At 38.6% G+C, this 19630-nt stretch overlaps 1 protein-coding gene across 16 annotated transcripts in view; it reads left to right on the top strand.

Moving 5' to 3' along the window:
- SYTL2 (synaptotagmin like 2) overlaps positions 1-19630 on the top strand; it is a 101924-nt gene that overhangs the window by 71603 nt on the left and 10691 nt on the right. For 2 of the 16 annotated variants that reach the window (XM_059068481.2, XM_067038338.1), the window contains exons 8-14: positions 745-813; positions 7422-7523; positions 9495-9548; positions 10786-10833; positions 14272-14366; positions 17245-17364; positions 18674-18843. In XM_059068481.2, the coding sequence (XP_058924464.1) occupies positions 745-813; positions 7422-7523; positions 9495-9548; positions 10786-10833; positions 14272-14366; positions 17245-17364; positions 18674-18843 (658 nt within the window). Of the gene's footprint in view, positions 1-744; positions 3175-7421; positions 7524-8987; positions 9549-9845; positions 10103-10785; positions 10834-14271; positions 14367-17244; positions 17365-18673; positions 18844-19630 lie in introns of those variants that run through there. The other 14 variants (XM_067038337.1, XM_059068485.2, XM_059068482.2 and 11 more) reach the window with 14 other exon arrangements.

Below are 19630 nucleotides of genomic sequence, written 5' to 3' on the forward strand. Positions count from 1 at the left end.
TGTTTAATCTTCCTTGAACGTTGTTTCTCTAACTCCTGAAATCTCCTAAGTCTGTGTTTCTCGAACTTGAGTATAAGCCCTCTCTAGGGTTTATGAGTGGGCCAGTAGATAGGTGGCATCATAAAATCAACATGATTTATCTTCCTGGAGTGTCTATTTTATGCAAAGCTTTGAGAAAAATTAATATTTAAAATGTAACATGGGGGCTTCCCTGGTGGCGCAGTGGTTGAGAATCCGCCTGCCGATGCAGGAGACACGGGTTCGTGCCCTGGTCCGGGAGTATCCCACATGCCGCGGAGCGACTAGGCCCGTGAGCCATGGCCGCTGGGCCTGTGCGTCCGGAGCCTGTGCTCCGCAACGGGAGAGGCCACAACAGTGAGAGGCCCGCATACCGCAAAAAAAAAAAAAAAAAAAAAAAAAAAAAAATGTAACATGGGTCAGAATACAAAATCTACTTGATTTTTTAGAATAAAACAGACACTTGAAAGAAATTCCCCAATTCGGCTTACACCCCATACTTCCAGGGGCCTATGTTTACCTTCCTTTACTGTTATAGGGCATCTTTGGTAGAATATCTTAATTAGGATGGTTTACATTATAACTCCTGATAAATGCTGATATAAACAGCTAATGGTGTAGAAAATGTAAATACAAAGTTCCTTTTTAAAAGATACTGTGAGTGATTGAATAATAATTCTTTAAGCATTCTCTTTTCTTATTTAGAAAAGCATTTCTATGTTGCAGATGAACTGTCTCACGTTGAGCCTGAGTCACCTCAGGTGCCAGATCACAGTTCTAGAGACCATCAGCAAGGTAAGCCCCCTCTTCTCAAGTCCCTAAAAGCTAAGACGTTCTCATGCTCTGGTCCACATGCCACTGAGATAAGGAAGACAACCGATGATTCCATATCTAAAGTCCTAGACTGGTTTAACCGAAGTTCTCATTCAGATGACAAGAAATCATCTCTCCAATATTCCCAAGAAATAGACCCCAAAGAAAAAACAGACTCAAAGTCACGGATTGCTGTTGCCTTGGTGACAGATGATACCAGTCAAAAAGAAAATGGCTCAAAGGCTCTGTTATCCACCAAAGTTGAATTGACACCTGTGGGATCTGATTCAACGTTCCAGGTAGAGGAAAATATGCATTTTGGAAATGGCGAAAATGTGAATATCAAACCCAAATCTATTAATTTGTCCCCACAAGGCAAGGAAAGTCCAGGCATACTGCAACCATTTGAAATCTCCAGTCCAAATCAAGAGAGTAAAACTGTGGACTATAGCCAAGGTTCAAAAAACGTAGGAGAAGGAATTGGGGTACTTCCTCCAACCAATAACTATTCCTACAGTGTTTGCAAAGGATCTCATGCAGAAAATCAAGTTCCATGCAACACTAAGGATGTTGACAGTTTAGGTGAAGAAGAGCCCAAGCTTTGTGTTTATGAAAAAAATAGAAAAAAGTCAGAAGTGAATTTTGACTCTTCAACAATTATCGAACAATGGAGTTTGAAAGACAACGTGAAGGCAGAGAGAGAGAGCAAAGGAAGAGATAGTTACATCCTAAAATCTTCTTCAGAATCAGAGACTGTTGAGTCACCCCCTGAGGCTACCAACAATAAATCTCCTTGGAAGAAGCCTAAGGTCCAACTACAAGAAGCAGGTGAGGTTCCCCAGAACCAAGTGCAAAGAGAGAAATACAAAAGAGTGAGTGACAGAATATCCTTTTGGGAAGGGGAGAAACCTGCTGCTAACTTAACTCATAAAGAACCGACATGTTCATTTAGTCAGGAACGACTTTCTGCTAAAGCATATCAGCCTGTGAAGTCCATGGACAGTTTATCTATGGGCTGTAGTAAATATAATAATCAAGTCACTGCCAAGCAAGTGGTCCTAGATAAGGATGGTCAAGAAGCCCATCTCTGCCATTTTTATTCCTCAAATAAAACTAAAGAGACCAGGCCCCAAACATCAGGTCCATCCAAAAATGATCCTTCAGCTGACCAACCAGGTAAAGTGTCTCTGTTTCAGAATAAGACAGCTGAGCCTATAAGATTACCAGTGACAGACAGTTTGCATTATGAAAAGGACATTACTTTTCCACCACTGCAACTTCCTTCAAATGTTGGGAGTGAAATACATACCTCTTTGGAGAAAGACAGATCTCTAATTGGTGAATGGAATCCCAAGTTTAAAGTTATATCCCTTAAAGAAAGAATGGATGAACCCAGTACAGAACAGGTCTGTAATCACTCTCAATTTGAGAATTTGAGAAAGTTTTGGGACTTAGGAGCCAATCTAAACAGTCAAGATAATATTGAAAAGAATACTATCACAAGCCAAAAAAATTCTGTGCCTTTTAATAGCCAGAAACACAAAGAATTCAGTGACACTAAATCATCAGGAAAAAATACCCATGAAAGAGAGAGGCTTCTAAGCCAGAAAAAAGTTCCGGAAAGAGAGGAACTAGAGAAATTAAATTCAAAGGGCACACTCCAGGTGTTACCAAATGAAACCACATTTCCATTGAGACCACCCAGAAAGTCCACTCATCAGTTGCCAGGATGTGAGTCATCAAAGGAAATCATGGGAAAAAATACAGAGGGGTTTGTTACTCCAGTGTTCAAGGAAGAAAAGGATTACTCTGACCGAGAGATTCAAGAATCCATGGTGAAAACTAGTGTTTTGTCTAAAGACTACAGAGACACGTTTAATGACAGCTTACAGAAGCTGCTTTCAGAAGCCTCATCACCAGTCATCCAGCCCTCTGGTGGAAAAGTTCATAAAAAACAAGTGCTTGAACCAGGTACTGCTGAAAATAGGACATGGCCTCAAAAGACAGATTTTGCTGATACTGAGGAAGAAGCCAAAAGACCTAAGGAGATCATTAATGAGCATATAGACAAAACAGTAGCTCCTCCAAAGGTCAATTCGAACACTTTGACTGCTAGTCTAGACAAACTCCTGAAGGAAGCAACTGGAACTCCACCCTCTCCCTTGCAAACCAAATGTGAACCGGCAACCACTAGGATCAACTCTGAGTCTGAAGAGAGTAGAGTTTATGAAAAAGGGATAGAATGGAGTCAGAACACATCAGCCTATCAGAGAGAGATACTAGCTTCTTTTCCAGAGGCAGAAACTTTGGGAAATACAGCTCTCTCCCAGAAAGCTCAAAGTGGTGAGTGCCAGCTAAACACGGAGAACTTGTTTCAGATGGCTGCAGAAGGTTCTTACCCATTGGACCAACCTTCCTATCACCACAGAAAGGGTTCTTTTGGGGATGTGGCCAACATTCCCCAAGATATGCCTTCTTCTAAGGATGCTCATCTTGTTCCTCAGAATAAGGCACTACCTTCTCAAAGGGAAATTTCTGAGACTATAGAAAAAGTTCTTCTTCCACCCAAACCTGCACTGAATGATGTAAAGTCTGTATTACAAAAGCTACTTAGAGAAGCTTGGTTGAGTTATCCAGTTGGGAGGGAAGTAGTTTCTGGAGAAGTAAAAGCAGAATTTCCTGAAGGCGCGCAGGTAGAAGGTAGCCCCTCAAGTTCTCTGGGAGTTATCCCATCACAGACTACAATGGCCAGCATAGTTCCAGACAGAAGGGATTTGCATTCCTTCAGTGTAGTTCCTGATGAAACTCATAAGGTTGGATCTTATTTAGCTGCCCAGGTGCCCCCATCAGAACAAACCCTTAGCTCATCTGCTCTAGTGTTGCTCGGTATAGCAAAGAGTTATCACAGGAAGTGACAGAGATTGCGAGGCAAACAATTATTCAACCTAAATCAGAGCTCCTTGAATTCAGTGCTGTCTTAGAAAAACTACTGAACGAAACAATTGAAACCCCCTGCTCAAAATATGACAGTGATACAGGGACTCTTTATTCATCAAAGTCAATAGGTAGTACTGAGGTGCCCAGGCAAGCTGCTTCTGAATTCCATCCTAAGGAAAGAAACAGTAGAAAAGTCTGAGGCTCCATCAATTACTGGGAGTGCTTTTGAGACTGGCTTTGAGAAACTCCTTAAAGAATCATCTAACGGTCCTTCTTATCAGCTCCAAGTGTCAGTGAAGGAAGAAACTCCTGAGAAAGAGCCTGCTCAGTCAAAGCAGGCCAGGTTCTTGGGGAAAGTGCCCTCTTTTTACTGGACAGCCTCAAAGGCCTCAGAAATGAAACATAAGAGTAATGTTTTCAAATCTCAAGTCAGTCAACGTGATAAAGTGTTGGGAAGAGACAAAGCTGTGACTGATTTACCAGTAGATCTCTGTGGTTTTGAAAGTGGGGTTGAGATCCCTGGAACCTCACAACTTTATGTGGACCATGAAATAGGGACCACTGAAACTATAAAACCCCCAGAGGACAGGAATTATGAAAGTGAGGTGGCAGTAGTTCGAGAAGGGGCTTTTCAGGAGCTTGGTTTCAAAGAGGCTCCTGAAGCAATTAACGTGCCCAGAAATAGGCAACCCATTCCTCTCCTGACAAACAAAACTCTACAAAAATAAGTAAAGTTGAATTGATTCTGGCATCACCATATAAGAGACAAGGGAAAAAGGAAGAAAAAGAAGGTTTCTCTGACTGATTTTTCAGATGGAAACATCAGTTCTAAGGCAGAAAGCTGCAGAAATACCTCCAGTGAGCATTTTGAAGTTTTTAACTGATTGGTTAATGAGCTGATTTATGTAATGCTGACATAAAGGATGGTGTAGTTTTTAGAATTGGGATTAATTTGACAATCCCAAATAGTACTAAATTCTTATTTGTACTTCAGTTCTCCCTAGATTTTCTTAATAAGAAACTACATTTCCTTTTATATTCTTTAATCAGATGAGTTACATAGAGATAGCTTTACCCATCAGGCAGTATTTCAGAATCTGACTTTATTCTCACTGATCAATGATAGAATTTTTAGGTTTCAAAAATATTTTTTAAAGAACTTTTGGGGTTTAGAGAGTACCTCTAAAACATCCAAGTGTGCTTTCCTCTTGGAACTAATTAGAATTTCCTAATTGGCAGTCCATACAAGAGTCTCTAGTAAGATTTGTGGCAAGAAACTCCCATATTTGTCACACATTTCCCTTTTAAGAACAGTAGTTTACCACATTAGTGGCTAAGTACCAGGAACAAAGTGCAAGGCTGGAAGTTTCCCTCAGATACCTTGGGCTGTGGTGTTTCTGTTGCCACTTTCTCCCTCTTGTTTGCAATTATCTGCAGGATCCTCCCCTTCTAGGGTATGCCTCAGTCTGATGACCTCACCTGATTCCACCTATAAGGGCATTGCCTGGCCTGCTGCATTTCTTTGGCTCCAGCCTTAGCTAAGTGGATGGAGATCTTAATCAATTACCATATTCACCTAAGTGGACTTGGGCTTCTGGTTTCAGCCAGGCTATAAAAGATAGGGCTTGTCTCAGTTTGCTCTTCTGAGCAACCTGGCTATTTTGGAAGAGAAACCCAGGAACAAATAGGGATTAGAAGTTAGCTGATTAGAGTGATGAAATGATAAAGGATGCTCTCTGGCTGGAACATTTTAACCAAAGTTGCACAACAACTAATGTTGATCACCTTCCTTAGTAGAAAATTAATAGAATTTGTCATTTTCTGGCTCCCTTCAGCCTCAGTGAGAACAAATGAGCTTTACTGAGTGGCTGATTTGTGAGGTTTGGGCTCCTTTGCAAGTAGCTGTAGGGCCTCTTGTTGAAAACTGACCAAAGAATCTACCTTTAATCCTAATTAATCAAGCTGAAGCCCCTTTAACATTTGTAACTGGTGAGAAAAGGAAAATGAAATACCAGTCTCTCAAACCAGACATATGCAATAGTGTAAGGCAACATCTTATACTTGTTGAAGTAGACTTTTACTAAGCTACCCCATGAGTTACTAGGCCAAATTGACCTATAGGAGGTGAAGGGCTTGTAAATGTGCACTTACTTTACAGACTATTGCTTAATGTATATGGCTGTGTTAAAGTATACCAGCATAACTGATTGAACAGCAAAAAAGCCTATCTGAAAAAGAAATAATCAATATAAATAACAACCCAGACAGACAGAGCCCAGAGAAGATATTTTAAAATTATAAGCCAAGTAGGAGGTATAAAATAGTTTTGTATCTTCTAACCTAAATTATTATTTTTTAAAGAAATGGGTGGGGGTGGAGAGTAGGGAAGAACCTGACAACAAGGCACCATAGTTTTGATGAGCAGCCTAACATGTTTGACTTGTGGCTGAGCTCTTAACCAACCAATACCTCAGTATGTTCCTTTAAATAGGCGGGGAGGGAATGCTGGGAGATCGTGCACATGATTAGTACACTAAAGCATATTAAAGTCACTGAGAAGGTCTGCAGTAAGAAACCTTTTAAGTTTGAACACAGAGCATCCCAAATCTAATTCATCTTAGGATCCATTTACTGGCGAATGCCTATTAACATTGGGCAGAACTGGAATGCATTTTAGGAAAGTATTGTCTAGAGAAGTAGTTCCCAAACTCATTGACTCATTAATGGAATCATTCATTGATTTAGCAAACATTTTCAAAGTTCCTGTTGCCAGCCACTGTTCTAGTCACTGAGACTACAACAGTGATGAATGAGAGTACTCAGACCAGGGCTTATCCATGATGGAGTTTCCACTGTCAAATGGAGCAATTAAGGACTATCTAGAGAAAAACTTTTATAAAATTAGATGTATTTAAAGAACTGTTCTTTTTCTCCGGTTATGCCGTTTCTCTTCCTTCTTTTTTTAAAATTTTTCCTTGTCCTAAAATACCTTTCCTTTTATAAAATAAAGGCATTAGTAGATAATAGAGACCTCCCTCCCCCCCCCACACCCGCAAATGCCTTAGTAAAATAAAAAGTTGACTACCTCATGTCATTACCCAACATTTTGTTGGAAATTTCACCAGTTCATGAAACCCCCAAAGCCTACATTTGTTCATCTGGAGAATTCACCCATTTGTGTACCCAATTATACACAGATGTTAAAACATCTGAATCCTGCCTTCTATGGTTTTCAACTAATTATTTTAATGCTCCTAAAACCATTTTGTGGCTGTCTTCAAAAGCTAAAAGTGAAGGGAAAAGATTCAAAGTCTGGCACAGAACAAATCATGTGCCTAAAATAGAGGTGTAAAAGACTAAGAGAGCACATTTCTATTAATGTGGGAATCTTGTTAATCTTGTTTCTGTATCATTTATGCTTACAAATATTTCTTGACCAGGAAAGTTATTTAAAGAATATACTAATATTCTTTAGTGGAGAAATTTTATTTTTTTCTGTTGGAGTGCTTCATAGAGTGAATAAAAGTATAGAGGCTTATGGCATAATGCCTCCTTTCAACCTACCATTTCAGTGTCCATTGATTATTAAGAGTTTGGTTGTTTTCTTTTTTCTTTTGTTTTGTGCAGTATTCATCAGTTTTGTCTTGCAACAGGTTCAGAAGAAGAACCCAGTCCTGTTTTGAAAACTTTGGAAAGGAGTGCTGCTAGGAAAATGCCTTCCAAAAGTCTAGAAGATATTGCATCAGATTCATCAAGTGAGAATAAAGTTTGCCCCACTATTCATGCCCCCATCTCAGCTTAAAAATGCATATGTGCTCTTCTGTGGCCTCACTGCATGCTGTTGTGCACTGAAAACCCTAAAGGGGGGTTAACAGATGAGAATAACTTTTCCCAAGTGAGCTGAAGAGGCTCAGCCTAAAGTGGCTGGAACTTTGCTTTTAAAATAATGTATGAGGTTTGGTTACTAGAATACTAGGTTTCATTGAAGAATCCCAGTTTGAGTGTTTATTCAAGTACAGTGAGTTTTAAAAGACTGTGGTAGCTAGTGATTCTAGTAGTAATAGCTAACATTGAACACTGTGTGCCAGGACTTGGCTAAGTGTTTTACATGCGTTTTCCCATTTAACTGGCATAGGCAACCCTGTGAGGGACAAATTGTTACTCCCATTTTACAGATGAGGAAAGTGAAGTTCACAGAGGTAAAGTAGTTTGCTTCCTTTCATACAGCAGAGCTGGGACTCAAAATCAACAGGCTATTAACAAGAGCATTTATGAAGTGACCGTGTTACATATGACAGTGTTGGATGTCTGATGAATTTTTGCATGATATAGAGATGAATTAGTCCCTGGCTTCAAGGACTTTGCTTTCTCTTTTATCCCTTTTCATGCATTTCTTTTGGATAGTGGAATTATAAGCCCAAAGCCTATCTGACATGCAACACTTCAGGCACACTATTCCCCACTGGCTGCTGCTTTAACTGGTGAAGGATTTCTAGAGTACTAACATACAGTGTAATGTATATAGGGACTTAGAGATTGTGACTCCTTGGGGTTTTGTTCTTAATATTTTTAAGCTAAAATGCACCCTTGGGATTATAGATGGTCATGTGAAAACTTATTGAGTGCAAGTTAACCACTGCCAAACTCATATGATTAAAATTGACCATTGTCATGTTTAGAATATTTTTATGCATCTGCAATTGACACTGAAAACTCAGATTTTAAAAAAGAAAAGATAAAAGAAAAAGCTATGCCACTAAACAATTCTTAAAATTCAGAGATTTTCAGGGCTCTGGGGTCAATAGTCCCAGTTTGGAATGCAGTCCTCACCCTACCAAAGATCTTGGAATCTCAGGGTTGGAAGGGACCTTGGAGGTCACCCATTCCAAACTCCCCCCAGTGCAGGAATTCCCTCTAAAGCCCCCTTAACAGGTGGCCAACCCCCCACATCCGCCTGAATGCTTCCAGAGAAGGAGAGTCCAGTCTTTTGTTGGACAGCCCTGATTGTTCTTCCTGATGTTAGTGATGGGCCCTGAGGGGAAAAAAACAAAAACAAAAACTCAGCAACAATTGTCCAATTTGGCAAACCTCTTGCCTGAGAAGCATGTGGCTATTTCCATGGTGCAGCTTTAAAGTACTCAGGAATGTGTAGAGTTAAAATAAAAAACACCATCAGCTGACGGGTATTCCTGCATGCTCCTTTCCAAATACCGATACCCACTCTCACACGAGCCTGCCAAGATTCCACTTAGCAGCTGGTCCCCAGTTACATCTCTTCAGTTGACTTCCCAAGCAAGGCTCCCAGAGGCATACACAAATGATGATGCCCGCACAGAAATATTTGTTAATGACCGTAGGTTTGAGAAGGTGTTAGTCATGGCTAGCATCTTACCCTTTCCAGAAGAATAAAGAGGCTTTTGCAGCCCTGTGCTTTCTCCTGCTGCCAGCCGATTGCTTGCTCTGAGCTAACCCTCTAACCCTTGGGAGTCCGTGTGCAGCAGTGTGCTGATGTAAGCTGCATCGGGGCTGAAATGGGAGCTCCCGCTATGGCACTGGCTCAACTAGCTAATCTAAAGAGAAAGTATTTTGGGGAAGACATCTTGGTTGCACCCCTCACCGCATCTTGACTAATTGCTTCCAACTCCGGGGGCTTCCAGGGACAATCTCACTGTTCTTTCTCGCCAAGGGTCAGTCGTTTTAACCATTTGTTAATTTCTCCTGCACAGATCAAGCAAAAGTAGATAATCTGCCAGAAGAATTAGTGCGTAGTGCTGAAGATGGTAAATATCTTTATGTATTTGCATGTCTGTCTGTGTATTAGGTTCTGGGATGGTTTGGGCAGTCACCGGGATGCAGCTGTTCGAGAAATAGAAGAACGTCATTTGCCGCTATGTGATGAATTGTGCCTAAGTTATTACAAAATGGTTCTGACTTGGTGCATTTAATGCTGCTTGTATTCTTAAGATTTCTGCTGGTGATACTGTTGTGAGGATCTCATCAGAGGCCCTTGGGAAGGGAGGGTTTCTAAAAATAGGAAATTGTATTTCTATGGGTATGAGCAGATATTTGCTACTCTGACTTGCAAAACTCCTTGTGAAGGCAGGGAGAGTGGAGTGGGTTCCTGGATTAAGTTATTCCTATATTTGATTCTCAAGTCTCAGCATTTAGATCTCTCTAGGTATAACTGGTAAAGATTTAAGGTCAAAGGAAAGGGTCCCAGAGCAAGAGTGGGGATCCTGCGTCTGGTCAAGTAAATAAGTATAGAGCAAGGGTGAAATTAACTGATTCTGAGTTTTAAGGAGCCAGAAGGTCTTGCAGCTTGTCAATGGATCAGGTATTACTTGGTTCAGTTATAAAATGAATAGGGTAATAGTGGTGGGAGGGATGGAAATGAGTCTGATTTTTATGGTTCAGCATTTATGCAAACATAAATATAATGTATACTTGTATGCTAGAATTTTGTTTTCTAAGTTGCTTGCGCTATAATGATAAAAATGTATATTAACTGAGCTTTCTCATGTAAAATGCAGCAACAGAGCTCTTCGAAGGTCATTCCTTACTTTTATGTAATAGTTTTGTCTTTCTCATTTTATGTTTACCACCACCTTACTGAAGTAGGTGGGGCAGTGATTTTTATCTTCATTTTACAGACGAGAAAAGCTCAGAGAAATTAGGTGATCTGTCTAAGCTCTTGTAGCTAGTCAGTCAGTGGGAGGGTGGGGACGGGCATTTCAGCTTCACTACTCCTAGTACAGTGCTCGTTCCATTTTCCCTCCTGTGGCTTATTGAGTGAGAGGAAAGACACTGCACATCTCCTGCGCTGGATATTTAGTTAAACAGGAGACCTCAAAGAGGCTAATGAAGAATTGCACTGGGGAATGGAGGAAAGCAAGCTGAAAAGCTGTCAGATGTATTCTGCAGTCTTAGTTGTGAAACTGACATTTGGCCTTTATTTTCATGTCTCTTTCATCATTCTGTTAAAATGGTATTTATTCTCAATGTTGCTCTTCTGAGTAGATCAAAAAGCAGAACAGGAACCAGATACAAATGAACGCATTCCAGGAAGTGAGTAGCAGGATCTTTCTCACAAATGACTGAATGTTGCCACTCTACATGGTGTTCAATGTACTGAAATAACTAACCCCATTAATAACGTAGCATTTATTATTATACTAAACTCTTGCAGCTTACAAAACTATTTCATTCTGACAAGGCTTTTATTAAAAATATTTTACTACTATCTGTGTTGAAAGATTAATTCATGATTCCACTGAGGGATAGTTACATATGTTTAGAATTTTTATGTATAGATATGTATATGTATTATATATACACACGTTATTGCTCAGTACTGTTATACTTTTGCCAGTCTCTCTGCTCTTTGAGTCTTTACTTAAAATGAAGTTGGCACCTTCTAATATCACTTGGCTTTTATGTTGCAGTATAGTCTGGAGTATTGGATCTCTTATGACCTTTACGCAAGGCTATAGACATGAAGCAATTTATAATGTATCTGGACCTAAGAAAGAACTGTACTTTGACAATTAGTATGTAGTATGGTCATATATGCCTCTCTACATTATCTATAGTAACAAATTTTATAATGCACAGGGTTTAAGCTCTGAGGTTCAAAACTAAACTCTAGTATAGTTCAATATATAAAGCAAATGAACATCTGAATCTCAAGTCGTAAATGTATGTGACAGCATGGATGGATCTAGAGGATATTATGCTAAGTGAAATAAGTCAGAGAAAGACAAATACCATATGATCGCACTTATATGTGGAATCTAAAAAAACAAAACAAAACACAAACTCAAAGATATAGAGAACAAACGGATGGTTGCTGGGGGGCATGGTGGGTGGGAAAAGGTTAAGTTTATTTTATAACTTAACCTTAAAAGGTTAAGTTATAAAATGAAAAAGCTGTGGGGTTGTAATATACAGCATAAGGAATATGGCCAATAATATTGTAATAACTTTGTATGGGAACAGGTGGTTGCTAGACTTATGGTGGTCATTTTATATGCAAATGTCAAGGTATTAATTAGTATACAACATAATATTGTATGTCAACTATATTTCAATTTAAAAAATAAATGTACATACACTTGTGGTAACTAATATGCATCAACTAATTAATATCCACCATGAAGAAAAGATAATGATTATTCACCATTTCTGTTCAATCTTGACTGCTATTCTTAACTGTGACTATTGTCTTGAGTACAAATAGTGCATTAAAAAGGTGTTTGTGGAGGCTAGCAAAGCATGCAGATATGCATGTGTGTCATCTTGACGTCCCTGTTTCAGGTGGTTTCATAATCCTAGGCACTGAAGGGTTGAAGATAATGATACACACACCTGCCCTCAGGAGTCCACATAATTTTTAATAACAGTTTCCCAACAGTCTTTGGATGTGCTGATGGTTCTTAAAGAGAAGAGCAGCCAAAGGAAGGAGCCATTAGGTAGAGAAGTGCTGATGCTTGAAAGCTGTGACATCTCATCTGAAATCTGAAACTTTGCTCATGAAGTTCTCCTGCCAGAGATGAAGGAGCTGAGCTTTGGCACATGACCTGACAAATTCTTAAGAACCACCTAGGAAAGAAGGCAATCCAGGCTTCAGCCCTTGGTGTGTGTTCTCTGTCCGGCTGCTGCAGAGGAAACAAGACTTCTGTCCCTCAGGGGTGTTGGGTAAAGAGGCTTTTCCAGTTGCTTTTGAACTGGAAACTGGATACTTAAGTTTGGGCATCCTAGTTTATCTTTCTGTGTTTTGTTCAGCATTTAACTTGAGGAGTGAAAACAAAACATAGGCATAGACAATGTATGCCTATATGTCTGTGTCTTCATATGTGACCTCCTAATTAGCTTAGTTATTGGTCAAGGGAAATAGGCTAATCGTGTGCTAAATTCTGGGTAAATTAATTTCTCTTTTTTGTGATATTTTCCAAGATGACTCTTAATGTCTGGGCTGGGGTTATTCCTTTTCTCTAGTGAAGAGTGTATTCTTACCACAAGACAAAATGAAATGCATGATCAAAACACAAATAACTAAAGCCCAATAAATGTAAAACTGACTACATTTGAGTAACAGATACATACTTTTGGAAATAATAGGGAGTAGTGTTATGATAAAAAAGTTTTGCATACTCATTGGGCTACATTGTGCCCTTGCGGGATCTAATTTTATACTACTTCAGTATAAGTCACCTGAATACACACACACGTGTTATTGTTTAATGGGAAGTAATTAAAGTAGGTATCATCTTGTGAGACACCATAAATGTATTTTGATGCATTTGTGAGCCTAAAGCTAGGTGAGAACTATTATGTGAATAAGCAAATATTTATTATGTGTAGTTCAAGTTTCTGTCTTCCTTCATTAGATTTCTTTTAACTAAAGATGAATTTAGCTAATGCTCAGGACTAAATTTGAGCCTCTTGAGTTATATGTAGGAATACAATTTGATTTTTATTTATCTGTTTCCCTAGTATCTCTTTCAATGAGAAAGTCAAGTCAGTATATTCATATCACATTGAAAAGATAATTTAAAGATTTCCTATCAGATAATGTTTATTTGTCTAGCAAATATTTACGCCAGGCCTAATATGTGCCAGATACTGTTCTAAGTGCCTTGAAAAATATTAAGCCATTCAATATAGAAGCTCTGATTCACCATAAGAAAAGCTTAGATATTGTCATTCTTAGGCAAAGAAGAAGAAAGTTAACTAGAGTTACACAAATGAGGAAGCAAATTCATCATCTTATTGTGACTTCCACACATATACTTAATGTATCGGAAAGAAACCATATGCTACATTTTCATAGTAAATTCTTACAGTATCTTAAATTGAATCATTCAAACGTGGCCTTGGGATATCTCTATTGAAAACTCTCTGAATTGACAGGTGTCTAAATAATTTCTATTTTCAAAAAATAATTAGTTTTGAAATTGTAGTCTTTCATGACTTTCTGAAGGCCAAACACTCTTACAGGTAATCCCAACAATCACTAAAGAAACCAACCTCCTTTTAGACACTCAATAGCCAGAAAACTTTTATGACTGAGTTGTGTACAAAGATCCTTGCTATCTGATGAAATAGTTTTTCAGCCTGCAGCATGTTAAAAATGTAATATGTCTCAAGGAGATGAACCAATAAAGTACAGATCTTGCAGTTCAAAGCTCTAATGTGAAAAAATATAAGTTAAAACCAATTCACATTGGTAGTAGGTTTCAGTATAATTCAAATCCAATCCTACAGTCCAGTAAACCTAGTGGTTTTTAAATTTTTGTTTTCTATTTGGTTCACCTCCTTGCTAGTTCTCTCTCTATAATTGCATGTTGCTTACCTTATGGTCCTGTGCATGTGAACTACTATGCCTTTAACCAATTTACAAAAACATCTCTGTTCATAGACGAAAGAAAAGTGTGTTTTCAACTTATGCCTTATGTTTGTCTGACAACTGTGAGGATAATTTTGAATGGAAATACTACTGTTTAGTTTCCACAGTGCCTTCACAACCTGATAATCAGTTTTCCCACCCTGACAAACTCAAAAGGATGAGCAAGTCTGTTCCAGCATTTCTCCAAGATGAGGCAAGTTTGTCTTTTGTACCTTCCGAAAAATGGAACCAAATAGGTGGATTTGCTATGCCAAGGTTGGTGTGTCTGTATTCAGCCATAGCAGAGACCGAAGAGGTCAGCAGGACTGACCTTCGCCTCTCATGTCAATAGAGGTAGTGTTGTTAGTCCTGGAACAAGGCAAGGCACATCTCATTTGACTCATACAGTAACTCTTATTGGTGGTGAAGTCAAAGTGCATAGATTTGGGAATGTGACTTTTGTTTCAAAGTGGGTACAAAATAAGAAATCCAGCAGAAAAATGTTGGCATGAGCTCCTCTGTAGTTTAGAGTACAGTTGATTTGTGAAAGCTAAGTCTAGGTAGCATGACTAGCTTGAAAGCATATGTTAAAATAGTAAAGTAACAATGACATAGCAAACTTTAAGGATATCAACTGGGGGTAAGCACTTTAGGTACATTACCTCATTTAATCCTCCATTAACCCTGGGAGGTGGGCACCATCATTATCCCCAGATATTACAGATGGGGAAACTGAGAGTAAGAGAGGTAAGGTAACCTCACTCAGCTAGAAAGGGGTTAAACCAGCACTGGAGCCCAGGTCCGACCCCCATGCTATTAACTACTATACCTACTGTCTCAAGTAAGAATATGACTATTACCTATTATTCATTTGGTACCTAGTAAGTACCAGGCACTTGATATTTGCTCTGATGTCTAACTCTCACAAACAAAATGTGGTAGGTACAAATGTCTCCATTTTATAAAAGAAGAAAGAGCCTCACAGGGTTAAGAAACTTTCCCCAAATCCAACAGCTACTAAAAAGTAGATCTAGGATTTGAACTCAGTCCTGTGACTTAACTAAGATTCCATGTTCTTGCAGCCAGGTAGTTAGGAGCCTGAGCTTTGAGGTTAGGCACTCCCAGTTCCGGCTATGCTACTGATTTGCTACGTGATTATGGACAATTTCCTTAGCTTCCCTGAGTGCTTTCCTAATACCTACCGCATTAGATTGTGAGAAGTCAGTGAGATAGTGCAGGGAAAACACATAGCACAGCACTGACACAGAGTACCTTAATGTTAGCTGTTCCCGTTTGCAGTTTTGGTCTGATTTTTAATGGCGAAATAAAAGCTGCATCCTTAAGTGTTCTCTTAGCAGATGGAATGTAAGGAAAGTTCTGGACGATATATAAACTACATCCCTCCTCCCCCACCGCCTGGGCACTGTTCTGTCTACTCTTGAGCCTTAGATGAACTGTATCTGCAAGTATTCAGCCCTTGCATATGCTTAAGAGCCCACATTACAGTTCCTTTGGAAAGAATCACTCATTCTTTGAAACTAACTCATTAGCTGGAAGCCAGCATAGGCACCTCATGGAGTTCCTATGGTTTTATACCTTTGTAGATATGCTGTGGTCTTGGTTGGTCATATGAATGAACCATCTAATAATTTGAGAGGCCAATGATACCTGATTGGCCTGATTTTTTATTTTTCTCCTCCCTTCAGTTTTAACCTGCTGCCTCACTGCTCCACACAAAAGACAGTCCAAATTGTTTGAGTCTGTACATCAGAGATGCCAAATTAAGCTGCATCATTTTACCTTTCGAAGTACCTGGGGTTGGACTGAATGTTAAAGGAAGTGGGATGAAATCAGGCATTGCTTCTTTGTCCACTGTCCCTTTGAGGCTTAGTGTCAGTCACATTTGTTGAGTACCAACTTTATGAAAATCAGTGTTCCAGGTCATCAAGACAAGGTCCTATCGTTCCAATAATCACTAATGATCTGATGTACCAGGTAGAATGTATTATGGCTATGATAGGGGGAAATGGTCTGTAAGCATGTGGGAAGGGAGTATGATAATAGAGACATTAAAAATGTATGGATTTTTTTTCACCTTTGAGGAAGGATTCTTTTCTCATCCATATAAATCATAATTTTTTTAACCCTTTTCTTAATCTGCGTTAGGATCGGCATCTGTTATATTGACATGTAATTGCATGGCCCCTGGAATATGTTAGCATGAACTAATCACTCCTCCATAAAGGTGTTTCCCTAACCCCAGGAGCCACTGAACTGCTCCATAAACTCTCTAACCCCAAAAGAAACTCATTCTGAAGCATAAATTCTTAAATCTACCATCTAATAAACTATAGATCTAAATATAATAAAATTTATTATTGTCACTTTTCTTTCTTGACCCAGGTAAATACTTCCTGGGACATATTTAAAATAAGTATCTTGTTGCTATTTTTTTCTAAATTTGTTAAAATCTAATGTGGGCAGAATGTACAAATCAATTTACTTCCCTATAGCAACACAAAAGATAAGCACAACAGCACTATAGAAATACCTAACAGGTGGTTTAAAATTATATATACACACATATATACATATGTATAAAAAACTTGAAACACAGATCAGATTAGCATTTGTTTTCCCTAGTTTAATAGTGTCTCAAGTAAAATGAGACACTATTGATTTTTAGGGAAGTTAAGCCTATGTTAACGAGAGGAATTAGGCATGACATTTTATGATTTGATAGTAAATGTTAGAACATTTATTGTCCAGGTAAAGTTAATTTCTCATATGTATCAATAAAGTTTTCCAAGCAATATAAATGTATAATATTAAGAGAATGCACTTTGGGGCCACCTTGTAGGTGAAAGAAATCGCTTTGTTATTTCAGTAACTAACCACTGCTCTCCTCCTAAGATGAGGTCCAAGGCAGACCACCCACCCCATCTTGAATACCATTCCTTGGCACTTAGCACTTTGACCTTGGAAAATGTCATAGATCAGTGGGATACCAAGATACTATCTTTATCTAAACAGATTTTGATCTTGACTCATTCTGAATTTAAATTTTGTATATATTGTATGATGTTTTGTAGAGTGATGACAGAGAAACAGATACAGCATCAGAAGGCAGTTACCAGCTCAGCAGACACAAGAAGAGCCCGAGCTCTTTAACCAATCTTAGCAGCTCCTCTGGCATGACGTCCTTGTCTTCTGTATGTAAACAAAGGCTTCATGTTAATATCCCTCTGCTACTGCGAACCTTGCTCCACCATGCTCCTGCTACTGTAAAAGGGCCTTTTGTTGTATTTCTCAGATTCCAGGGGCATGAGAGCTTTTTCTCTAACCCACAGTTGGCTTCTGGCTAGCCAAATATTCCTTTTTCTCTGTTTTAATCACAAGAGAGTTCATATCCAAAATAAATCAATATGGTTTTTTGGAGTACTTAAAAAATAGACCTAAATTACCAGCAAGATGAACCACTGAATTTTTCTGTGCAAAAAATGAGGTAACTATCACAAAGTATGCTTATATCTGATATGCTTTTATATACTGTGTGCAGGTATAGAATTGTACCTCTCTTTTAGCAAGACTTTTATTCGGATGAATGAAAGTACTGATTCACATGAAAGAATAGGAGAGGCGATTCTTTGCCCCATAGAGGGATTCAGAATGGGGTTTTCAAAGGAAAGCTCTCTAAGTGTAACTGCTCAGATTTGATTTAGAGAATTTGACTTTACACAGAACTTTCATAAAGTGAGGTAGTTTTGTGTGTGCATGTAAGATGTGTGTAGAAATATATATGTAAATATGTCCACATACACTTATCCAAATATCTCTGATATATATACACATGCACATATCTCACCAGGTATGCTAAACAAATGATAAATCTGTGCTTAAATTCTTACTAGCCTTGCATTTTTCAAACTCTTTGTAAAAAAATCTATTTAAATTGAATTTCTGCTGATGACAATCAAATGTATGGCCTTGGGAAGGCTTTAAACTTCCTTCATCAATCATCCATTTTCTGCCCTTCCTGACCTCTAAAGTGTATGGCTCAGTAAGCATTTTCTTAGATTCAGTGGATGGGTAGCATAGTAAAATTCCTTTTTAGTGCCTTGGAAATTTGATAGAGCAATGTGTCACTGTGATTTGTGTGCCTGGGGTTTCTCACATCCTCTTTCTTTAACACTTTAAATTCTAAGCATGCCTAAAAATGGAACTCTGAATGCCCCCTACCATAAAATCACCCTGCTTGGAAATGAGTCAGCATCTAAAAAACTTTGCATTTCACTTTTCCTCTTTGTCTCTTAGAGGCAATTTTTGTTAAACACTAGTCATCGTGTCATGTAGATCATGTCAGGTTGTCTGTGTTGGTATGCTTTTTTGATGCCGTATTAAATTAACTGCTTTTATATGCAAACTAGAGAAATAATGGCAAGCAAGGATTACATCCATGATCCTTGTGTTGGGTTCAAGAATGAGATAGAGACAAACACTGCATGTTTCCGACGCTTTCAGGTGAGCGGCAGTGTGATGAGTGTTTATAGTGGAGACTTTGGCAATCTGGAAGTGAAGGGAAATATTCAGTTTGCGATCGACTATGTGGACTCACTGAAGGAGTTGCATGTCTTTGTGGCCCAATGTAAAGACTTAGCAGCAGCAGATATTAAAAAACAGCGTTCGGACCCGTAAGTACATTTTGGAGTCACTATTTTCTCTTAGTTACTCTTAATCTTGTGGAAATTGGGAAGGAAAGAAAGTAATTGAAGGGAGGGTATGTGTGTGACTGTGTTAAAAGGCACGTTTGGGAAAAGAAGTTTGGGGGAAATGTCGTTTACTTTATAGATTCATATGCCAAACCTACTAAATTATAAAAATATCAGAGAAGCACAGAATGTTTCAAGTTGGAAGGGACCTTTGAGGTCACTTCGTCCTGATTCCATCTTTTTACAGATAAGGAAACAAGGGACAGAGAAGATAAGCGACTGTTTACATAAATTCAGCAGCAAAATGAGGAATGTTGGATTGAGCCCCAATCTCTCTCCACACACTTTCAAACTTCCTCTAAGATTAGGGACACGTGGGACATACTTTATAATGCTCTGCGGTGCAGAAATAGTTAAGATTCTAGAATAAGGTCGTTTCCATATTTAAATTATATTCTATAGAACTTTAGGGGGAATTACCAATTCATCTTTGAAATCACATGTTTAATTGCATTTCAGTTTAGTTACAAAGTTGAATGGTATTCCCTACTTATCCCTATGCAGAAGTCTGATTCTTAATTATTTTGCTGGCATAAGCCCAATCCTAAAAGGAACTGGGCTTAATAGCCTTTTTGTTTTTTTTTCTTTTTCTTCTTTTTTTTTTTTTTAACATTCATATAGCTTGATTAGGTATGTACCAGATTATTTTTTTTCAAAAGATAGTCACAAAATCTTTTTTAATTCTGCAAGCATCAAAGCCTTTTCTTAA

The sequence above is a fragment of the Kogia breviceps genome, chromosome 7, assembly GCF_026419965.1.
Source record: "Kogia breviceps isolate mKogBre1 chromosome 7, mKogBre1 haplotype 1, whole genome shotgun sequence".
In the NCBI taxonomy this organism is placed as follows: Eukaryota; Metazoa; Chordata; class Mammalia; order Artiodactyla; family Physeteridae; genus Kogia; species Kogia breviceps.